The sequence below is a fragment of the Lolium rigidum genome, chromosome 6 (genome assembly GCF_022539505.1).
Source record: "Lolium rigidum isolate FL_2022 chromosome 6, APGP_CSIRO_Lrig_0.1, whole genome shotgun sequence".
NCBI classification, from domain to species: Eukaryota; Viridiplantae; Streptophyta; class Magnoliopsida; order Poales; family Poaceae; genus Lolium; species Lolium rigidum.
This window is the reverse complement of record NC_061513.1, coordinates 304,008,856-304,019,466: the sequence shown is the minus strand read 5'-3', so window position 1 is coordinate 304,019,466 and position 10,611 is coordinate 304,008,856. Positions and strand designations below refer to the sequence as shown.

The 10,611-nt window shown below is 46.1% G+C and overlaps 1 protein-coding gene and 1 pseudogene across 1 annotated transcript; both read right to left on the bottom strand.

Annotated features, from left to right (window-relative positions):
• Positions 1–815: 815 nt before the first annotated feature.
• On the bottom strand, positions 816–2,186 carry LOC124664513 (annotated as a pseudogene).
• Positions 2,187–3,845: 1,659 nt separating this feature from the next.
• On the bottom strand, positions 3,846–9,776 carry LOC124664512. The gene is made up of 9 exons (XM_047202016.1): positions 9,632–9,776; positions 7,762–7,958; positions 6,876–7,048; positions 5,900–6,184; positions 5,604–5,662; positions 5,457–5,493; positions 5,297–5,368; positions 4,655–4,958; positions 3,846–4,515 (listed from the first exon to the last, which is right to left on the bottom strand). Exons 1-9 carry the CDS (start codon positions 9,774–9,776, stop codon positions 4,144–4,146), a joined length of 1,644 nt encoding a protein of 547 aa, XP_047057972.1. The 3' UTR covers positions 3,846–4,143.
• Positions 9,777–10,611: the final 835 nt, after the last annotated feature.

Below are 10,611 nucleotides of genomic sequence, written 5' to 3'. Positions count from 1 at the left end.
GAAAATACCATTAAAAATTAAATTTTTTGCATGGTATCTTCGTCGAGGGGTTATCCTCACCAAAGATAATCTTGTTAAGCGAAATTGGCATGGGAGTACACGGTGTGTTTTCTGTCATCATGATGAAACTATTAAACACCTATTCTTCCAATGCCAAGTTGCGAGATCTATATGGTCGATCATCCAAGTAGCGTCTAGCCTGTATCCTCCGACTAGTGTAGCCAATGTCTTTGGCAATTGGTTTCATGGTATTGATTCAAGGTTTAAGTTGCTCCTTAGGGTGGGGGCGCTATCACGCTTTGGCTATGTAGAAATGACAAGATTTTTAATGATAAAAATTGTTCAATTTTGCAGGTCATCTACAAATGTACAGGTATTCTCCGTTCGTGGTTACCTCTTCAACGAGTGGAGAACCGAGAGCTGTTTACGGAGGTCTGTACACGGTTGGAGGTTACGGCGAGGGATACTTTTTCCCTACATGGGTGACAGCATAGTTTACGGATTACAACAACACCCACATCCTAGGCGTTATATGATTCATCGCTCCGATATGTATTTTGCCTTTTATTTTATCTGTTGACTCGAGACATATAAACGGTTGTGTGCATCCTGGTTATGCAGAGGCTGGATGTAATTGCTTTCTCAAAAGTAATAAAGCATCCTTTATCAAAAAAGATATTGCCATACATGCATAATTTCTCTTCAAACTAAATTGAACAGAAGCGGAAAGTCGATGTCTGGTAAAAAAAACATAAGAAAATATCATCGTTTCTACGGGTATCTAAATCAAAACAAAATCACGAGTTCAAGACGACCTAGTTCTCCCTAGATGGGTCGAGGACGTGCCCCGCAAAGACCACTGCACCGGTCGCCTCCTCCACTATGAAGAACGCAAATGGATGATCAGCTACAAAATCGACACGAGGAGGTTGACGAGACGGTGTCTGCGAAGATTCCTCAAATATTCTCATCATGGTGAAAGCCACAGCTTTGGTGCCTTCCTCGTTTACCTCGATGACCGCTTTGTGGATGACCTATCTCAGGACCATTGGCAAGCCAGATTCAGCATGATCTACCATGTGCGAGAAGTCGGCTTGATCACCGAAGGACAATTGAAGCCCGAGCTTCTTTAGAATGGTGACAATGCTGCTTTCAAAGGACAGCTTGAACTTGGGCAGCTGGATCTTGTTCCTGCGGATCATCGTCTTTGGCATGTGCTCGTGCAGGAAGCCAGGCCTTGACGATATCATGCCAGCCAGGGTCGGCAAGCCATCGTGGGCATCTGGAAGGAAGATGCACATAGAGAACTGTGTGCGCATAAAGGACACCTTGGTACGCTTGTTACGATCAGAGGACACCTTCGCATAGTCTGTCAACAACACGTACGATCATCATAGGAGGATCAATCTCAAAAACAAAATGTATCGGTGGAACAGAATTAAATGATGAACGCGCGCGTAATGTAGCCGACGGATTACCTTGCGATTGTGCCATCTAGTACCTGAGTTTGAGCACCTTGAACCCCTTGTGCACGGCGATGAATTGGGGCTCCCAACTTTGCATGAAGGGCACTTCAACGTGCGGCCGTCCAGCTGGTGGAAAAGCTTGTTCCGGGTGTCCTTCTTGTCCAAGGGTTCTACCCACTTGCCCTTGAAGTACATGGCGTTGCCAAGCACGACGCGGGTGAGCGGCGTGATTGATCCCGGACCAAAGATGGAGCCGATCAGATTGCTCGTGGCCTGCACGATCCACTCGTTGATCTGGCCCCGTGCTGCCTCGGCGTCGTTGATGAAGTCCACGGTACTGGCCTCGGCCTTGTACTTGCCGACGACGGCCTCGCGGAAGCCTGCTTTCAGCGGCTGCGTCAGGTCGCTCCAGATGCCGCTCGCGAACGCGACGCGCGGACCGCCGGAGTCGGATCGGTCCTCGAGTGCGCCCGTCGTCATATGCGCGACAATCTCCTCGAGCTCGACTCGTGATCGGGCGCCGACGACGCGGAGGATCTCATCTAGGGTGTCTCCCCGCGCGCCGGCGGCCAGGAGGGCGAGCGCCGCATAGATAGATAACGGTGAGAATACCAGGTTGCTGCCAGCGTTCTCCTCGGCCAGGTACCTCGCGAGGCCGGCAGAGAGCGCCGCTAGGCCGACAGAGTCGGCTTGCAACGTCTTGTTCCTCATCACTTCCATCGCTATCTCTCGACAGTGGAGACTAGAGACAGAGAGGAAATCTCGTCGAGAACGATGGTCGGTTCTTTCCCTTGAGACATGCTAACAAGAACCGATTTTATGCACGGTGATTGCAAGACCTAGGTCGGCTCTTATTCCTTGGCTTTTCTTTTCGTTTGTACACCTAGTATTTTTGTCTCACGGTATATTATTGTCGGTTGCAGTTAGAGTGGCAACGCGCGTCCACAAACAGCTATCCTGCAAATAAAAAACTAGAGTAAATCTAAATAGAGGTAGGGATTGGAGGAGATTCGTCTAAAAGAGATTGGAGGACATTCATCTCAAAAAAAGGGGGATTGTAGCAGTGCTAGTGCCAATAGCTAAGCCGCTTGACAGCCTAGTTGCAGTCCATGGTCGGTTGTGTAGGTTCCATCTTACATACAATGCAACCTACAAATAATACTTTTTAAAATAATATTTCAAAAATAATACGCATTTTTATTTTTTTAAAAAATACAGCTTTGGCCTGCCTTGTCGGCATAGCCGAAGCCGGACAGGCTTGTTGCCCAAGAGCACAACCCAGTCAATGGACTTGTCGTCGTGATTGATGGTCGTTCTAGTCGAAGCCGACCAATCCTGCTTTCTAGCATATGATAACTAGAAAATAATTATGTCACAAGTTAATAAGTTATATGATACATCTTATGTTATGTTTCTTATTGTGCGCACACTCGTGTTCGTATTAACACAGACACACATTACACATAGGGACTTTTTTTTTTGAAGGTCTTGAATCTTTAACATTTTCCGACACTTAGTAGCATTACTCATCATGTCTCAGAATCAACACATATCCCCAATTTGGTAGCCGTGTTAAGACAAATACAACTCTCGGAGAAATTAAACAGGCGAGAAAATAGGAAAGGACGTCGAAGCAGAAGCTAATGTATGCCGCTGTGAGTCCATGTGACTATATCAATCTAAATTGTGGCGCAAGGTTAAGTTTAGTGTTTGGTTCATTCTTGCTCACGATTAATCAATATAAAAATGTTTAAATTAATGAATAGAATGTATATGGGGATGTAGCTCAAATGGTAGAGCGCTAAATAATGCATATTAGAGGCAGGGGGATCGATACCTCCCATCTCCAACTCTATTTTTTTGTTTGTTTATCGATGGCTTGTTTTTTCTCCTGCAGAAACGAGACCAGCGAGAAGTAAAAAAACGACACTGCGTGGGCTTCTACTTGGGCCCTTAATTGGGCTGTCGCTTAGGTCCTGGTCCTTAATTGTGCACATTGGAAACAAAGACGAAAGAAACTCGTCGCGTCCCTGCGCATGCATCATGAAGAAATCTGATGCCAGTGCCCGTGTCCCTGTGTTGTTTCCGCATTACCGAGTGAATGCATCTTGACGAAACGCAATCTGTCAAAAATTAACCTGATGGCAACAACCAAGTATGTCAGAGGGTGGTCAAATCATATCAAACCATCCGCTTGCTGTACGTTGGTTCCAAGTTACTCAAAGAGTAATTGCACCGTTTATATCAGGAATGTTTTAGCCAGACAATGACACATCTTCATGAACTTGGCCGATCAGTTCAAGATTACTACTCCCTCCGTCCTACCAAAAGTGTCTACAAATACATCTAAATTTTGATAAAATTAAGACATTTTTGGTGGAACAGGAGGAGTACTACCAATGTGCAAGAGATAAAACTTCCAGAAGGTAAAATTTCATATACTAGCATAAATGGGGCTCTGAACCCGGCTGACCTGACCACCGTTTGTACAAACTATATCTCCTGAAGCACAGCATATACATCACATTCCATGGAAGGAAGCACTCAAAGCACCAAACTCCTCACTGCAAAATGGGGGACTTCTGCATCTGCCCCGGTGCTCAGGCCTTCTTCCTTTTCCTAACTAGTTTGCTATAACGAATTCGATAGCCACGGGAACTTGTGCTTTCTTTGTATGTCATGGGGAGCAGTCTACAGGCGTGACCCTGAACCCTGAAGGCGACTCGGACACCTCCTCCCAGTTTCGGGGGCGGTCCGTAAAGAGTAGCAGGAGGAGGCCGAGGACGAGGCCGGAGGCGAGGAGGGATAGGCCCGCGGAGACAAGCCTGAGGTCGCGCTCGAGGGGCGGGCAGTATTGTGAGGCGATGGAGCTGAACGCGTCACGCACGAACCTGCAGTCCTGGAAGTTGAGCATCAACGGGGCGTAGTGGTGAAGGGCGTAGCTCGCGTTCGCGGCCGAGACGAGCTGGCCGTAGACCTCCGGAGTCACGGTCATCGGGCCAGAGCACGCTTCCGCGTCGGGAGCGTTGCATGTGTAGTCCTGCCATGCCTGAAAGGTAGAAATTACAGATTACTTCATTTGAGTAGTGCAGTGCAGCCAGATAAAATGTGAACAAGAATAACAGACTGCAAGGAATGAAACTGGGAGATGCTGACAAGATCCTAAGTAACAGAAAAATAGCACTTACTGTTGTTGCATTGTCAAATGTCACCTCCCTAGATAAGCACTGCCGATCATTCAGCTTTGAATCGTAGGGAGTACAGAGGGAAGGCATCAACTGCCCAGGATGCAAGTGATACGGCTTTCGATTTGAGAGAACAGATATAGCTTTATTGACTAGGCTCACGAGTTGCACCACGACGTATTTGCTCTGGTACAAGGTTCGGTTGGTGGTGCTCTCATCAACACACGGAAGGATGTTGCTGAGAGCGGTTTCTGCTCGAGGGTGTTGTGCCCATTCGTCCATTGCTTGGCATGTATCCTTTGCAGAACTGAAACAAAAGAACATTGTAATACAGTTATTAATACTAAACAATGGATTGCATCTACTTTATAACAACAGAACTGCTTGCAAGTTCGGCAGGTAAAGCAATCGATGCTAATTGGTAACATCAATAAACAGGGCATATGTCAATCAACAAACAAATTCCTTGTACTACATACTGGAGCCGTATATAGATGTTCCAATCTGTTGCATAACCAAAGAAGGAACTGGGGTTCAACAAGAAGATCATGCTTATTAGCAGGCTAGTAGATACAGAAGTCTTAGCACCCCTAAATATAATATGAAACAGAATATAGAAGACAGTGTGCAAGGTAAAAGCAATACCTGCTTACTATCGAAAGAATCCCTATAAGAATGAAGAGAGCTGCCACTATAATCCAACATAAGGTAGCAAATCTGCAAAGTTCAAGTACGAAGGTCTCAAAATTACCGCAAAACATGCAGTTCAATACATAATACTTGGCAAATAGGTCAGAAAGTTTACGTGTAAATTGTATATCTTGGTCCGTAAAGCTCCAGCACTGAGAGAGAAAAGCGGGTTCTGAAGTGAGTGTTAACACACCACAGTAAAAAACGAAAATAGAGAAAAAAAATACGCATGTAAATTAGTTTAAGATAGCCAACAGCATACCATAACCAAGGATTGCAAGAACAGGCATCAACACGGCTATACAGATCAACGCAACAGACCTGCAGTAAAATAGGAATTTCATTTCTCAACTGCAAGCATACCGTATGAAATACCGTAACACAAATAATAATTCCATAAGTCATTCTGGCATGTGATCAAGTGTCTCACCAACATAGTGGCTTCACTAGCTAGGAAAATTTAAGCCCACTCTAAGTATAGGCACATCCACACTATTTCTCAGTCGATTCCGATGATCAAAAAAATGACAAGTAAACAAGGACAGCATCAAAACGTACACATTATGGAGAACTGTTCTGATCCTTTTGTAGTTCTCTGTCGTCTTCAGAGATATTGTATCAGACGCTTTATTTAAGTCCACCTTCAAATTGTTAATTTGATCTTGAACATCTGGTGGAAGATAGAGTGCTGCAATATTGATCGTCACTGCAAACGACAAGTAATCTGTAACATTCTTCAGTGTTTGGATAGTGAAATCAGATTGGTTGACAACAAAATCCAGAGTTTTAGTAGCTTCTTCATGGAATTCACCCTGACCACATGAAAGGACAATGCATCCAGCACTGGCATAAAGAGAATCATGGAAGATATTAGACCAACTGGTTACTTAAGGGGGAAGAAAATAGAACAAGTGGTTGCCAGATAAAATTTGAGCAAGGACATGGGCACACCTCTTCAATTCCTCTATCCATATTCTTTATAATAACTCAAATATTAAGTGCTACTCAGATCCAACCAAACCCCCGTTCCAAAATATAAGCCTTTTTAGAAAGCTAACTTAGCTTTCTAAAAAAGGCTTATATTTCGGAAAGGAGGTAATAGTATTTAAGTGGACAGGAAAAAAGTGTACTGTTTGATATTTATAAATATTTCACGTTATAAATCAGCCCATTTTATCTAACTGGGAACTTGCAAGGTAACATGATGCAAAAAAATGATAAATAAAGTTTGCAGTGTGAATAAAGAAATGTAAGTTTTGTTTGTATACATAATATTTATATTGTTTCATCTACCAGATTCATGCATCGCTTAATACAGTTCTAAGTTCTAATGTTCTAATGTTCTAACAATTATTCTCATCATCTGCTAGAGTACAGAAATGGAATCATCTAATGTTCAAGATTTAATCTAATAACAAGGTTACCCATGGACAGTGCTCGAGCATGAAAATCAACTAGACTTACACAAAATGATATCCCAAATTAACAAATAAACAACAGAAGAAACAAATGGTAAAGAGATTTAGTGTATTACATTAAAGCAAGCACAACAACCACAAGCAACACTGGTCGTGCTACATCTGCATGAGAAACCTTTCCTTGACCCGTTCTTGATTTACAAAAGCAGAATGAAGCTGCAGTAATCCCGAATGAAATAAACCACAGCGCAGCAAGAAGAAATCCAGCAACTCCTGTGAATGATACAGACTGAAACATACTGATTCAGATACATAGCAGTAGAATACATAATGTAAAGAAAGTAATATCAGTTCCCATAGTAACTAAACATCTTGAAGGATGATGCTCAAACTGGACACATTAACAGGTCCCGTCATTGTAGCTAGCAAACAAACCGTAGGCAAAGAATATTAACCTTGAATCTGGGCTATCACATTACATTTGGAAGCCGCTTTCCTTTTGTTTTCCATAAGTTCAAAGTCGATGTTTGCTCTTAGTTAGTCTAACAAAGCTGTCTATTATTCAACATGGTTCTATAAAGTAAAAAACTCTAACCCACTGTGGTAACTTCATAACTTTTCTATATCTGTGCACACTCCTGGTAAATGTCTACAGACTTTGTCCATCAAGTGTGAGGAAAATGCAATTAACCAACTAAAAGGGGATGGCATAAGCTCTAGCACACAGAGTGGTTCCTCACATGGGAAGAAAGGAATCAAGCTTTCCCATCACAATGCAATGGTGATCTTATTTACTTCTGATTATCTAGATCCCTGAAAGTATCAGTATTCAATATGCAACAGACTGAACCTCTAGTGCACATACAGCCTGTACTACTCCAACCTAACCTGATTCAACAACCCACATAAATAGTGCATGCATATAGTGCCATCTCTAACAAATTAGAGCTTTATGCCCACAAAAGGATTTTCCTAAAAATGAGTTCAAACAACGACACATACCGCCCAGTAGTGCTTGTTGGTGATGTTCCAACCACCTCCATACATCTTGAGATGGCGGAGGACATCCGGCCGCCGCGTCCTATCCTCCGCCAGAACCAGCGGGTACTTCGCGACAGGGCCCATCGCCGTTGGCCCTGCGGCCCCATCCGGCATCCCGTTCAGCAGCCCCTTGGCAAGTGGTCCCAAGCTCTTGACCTCTAAAGTGCCAGGCAGGTTTGCACAAAAATACAACCATTTAGTACCAGCACCGCTTATTATTAGTATTAGTATTAGTAAACCGCAACTACTGTCGAAGTCTAAAGTGTCACAACACAAAAATACTAAGTACAACCTTTTAGTACCAGCACAGGTTATTATTAGTATTAGTATTAGTAAACCGCAACTACTGTCGAAGTCTAAAGTGTCACAACACAAAAATACTAAGTAGAACCTTTTAGTACCAGCACGGCCGATATACTAGTAAACTCTAACCACAATCAAAGGTCCACCTGCTTCTAATACAAGGCTGAAAGCAAACAGAAAGGACCACTTGCTTGTGTAGTAAGGAAAACATCTAAGTGCGCCGTCCTACATCCCATGCAGAGCTTAACTAGGAAGTTGCGAAATTCAGCTGCAACTAGCCAAGCAGAACCAAAGTTTAAAGCACCAGAACACAAAAATGCATACACCATTTCAGTACCAGCATGGCTGATACTAGTATACTACTAGTGGTAAAGTGCAAACCACAATCACAGTTCCACCTGCTTCCAATAGAAGCCTAATAAGAGGGAAATAGAAAGGTCCACTTGCTTCTGTATTAAGAAAAGCAGCAGAGTGCGGCTTCCTAGTCCTACTCCTCCGTAAGCATAATTAAACTAGGGAGATGGTCAAATTCCTGTCACACATCGTGCTGCTGATGCCACTGAGGTTTGCTCTTGGTGGGATTCTTCACGACACAGTGGCACCAAGGATCAGAGATTGCATGAGCTACCGATTGCTATCTATGTTATTTGGCACATCTGGAAGGAGAGAGGAAGGAGGATCTTCCAGAATAAGGTGGCAACAGCTCCTGGAGTGGCGTCTTTGATCCGGGCTGACTTGATGTTGTTGAGTCTGGCTGTGTAGCTAGGTGGCTAAGTTAGAGTGTCTTTCTTTTCCTTTCATCCTGGCACCTTTGTGCCACATTTTGTAAAACTTTTCCCCCTACTATAATGCAAAAGCAGAGCGCCTGCTGTTCACGTTCAAAAAAAAAAAAAATTCCTGTCACATGGCAGTTGTGGTTCCTAGGAGGAACTTGTCAACGAGAGCTTAGCAGATCGCAGCACCGACATGGATCCTAGTACCAGTAAATATACACCACTCCAGCCAAGAGGCAACAGCTGGTGGTGGTGTTGACTGGTTCTAAACGAGGCAGCAGCTGCAGCAGAAGCAGCCGGATTAAAATACGGGCTGCTAAAATTAGCACCCCTGAGGCGTACCGAATGGGATAAAAATATGAGGATCAACTCTCAGAGAAGATCTACCAATAGCAGTCATGCGGGATTAAAATAGGGCGTGATGAATTCTCGCTCGATTCTCCGATCCTGGACGCGTTAATCGGGTAGATTGCGGTGAGATCGCCTGAGGCCGACGTTCGTACTGAGTACTGACGCCGACGGGACTTGCTGGGCGAAAAAACTGTTTCGGACAGGACAAACGATCGTAATCGCCGCCGACAACCGCGTGGTCTGGAATAAAACTGGAGCGTGACGGCCACTGGAATCGGAGGGCCCGTACGGACATCGCTGCGCGCGGAAATGGATCGAAGTGTGGAGACGCAAACCCGATCCCCCTCGCTCGCTGATCGATCACGCCGCACGGGGAAATCACGGGCAGAAGCGAGCGTACGTACCTGGCGCGGCGTCGATCCCCGCGGCGGCGCCCCCCGCGAGGCCCGCGAGCGAGTCCCCGTCCGAATCGGCGCCGACCACCGCCGCGAACGCGAAGGCGGCCACGGCCAGTACCGCGGCGGAGTAGCCGCCTCCTTGTCGTCCCATCCCGATCGGCGCCGGCGTGCTTCACTCTCGCTCACGGCAGCCCAGTCCTCGTCCCCCAGCGCCGCCGCATCCAGGCTGGTTCCGCGCGGGCGGCGGGAGTGGGAGGAAAGGAGGAGTGTGAGCGAGTGGACGACACCGGCGCTAGTCGACAGCGCCACTCGCATTACCACTCGCGCCACGCGACGGGATCACATGGTGGCAGCACGGGCCCGTGTACGACGCCCGGGTCCCCCCAGCGACGCGCGCGAGCCCGGATGACGTGTCCCCGCCGCGTCACACGCGGTGCCACGTGAGGCGGTGGCCCCACGGCGCAGTGAGTGGTGCTCCCGTCGGTGTGGCCGCGTCGGTGACGCGTAGCAGAGCAGGCTTCTGACAGGGGTGAAATGGTGACGGGCTAGTGGGGCCGGCCGGGTCGGCGCCGGATCTACTACGTGCTCCGCCCACCACCACTGCCGGTGCTGGTAATGACGATCCTACCCCTTTCATTTCCTTGAGGGTTTGAGGCGAGCCTGCTGTCTGAGCAAGGGTTGTTCAGGAACTTTGGGAGGCCTGTGCGTGCGTACGGCGGTGCTGTGCCGAGGAGGAGATTGACGTGTCCCGACGTGGAACGGACGGGCGTAGTAGCTTTTCGCAGCCCCACCTGCATGCGTCTGCCTCGGGTAGATATTTCAGGCCCCAACGTGCTCGGTAGTGCGCACCAACTTTCCGTTTCCACGTTCCAAGAAAATGCCTTTTACATGAGTGGAGTTTGTGTTATTTTACAACTTCCGAAAATCACAATTCTAAATTTTTAAAAAAGAACCAAGTATGTAGCTAATGATGGTGTAGTATCTCA

Coding starts and splice junctions, on each gene's coding strand:
- LOC124664512 (XM_047202016.1), bottom strand. CDS start 9,776: ATGGGACGACAAGGAGGCGGCTACTCCGCCGCGGTACTGGCCGTGGCC. Junction 5,494..5,603: donor TCTTGCAATCCTTGGTTATG/GTATGCTGTTGG, acceptor TTTCTCTCTCAG/TGCTGGAGCTTTACGGACCA. Junction 4,959..5,296: donor ATTCTTTCGATAGTAAGCAG/GTATTGCTTTTA, acceptor CTTTTGTTTCAG/TTCTGCAAAGGATACATGCC.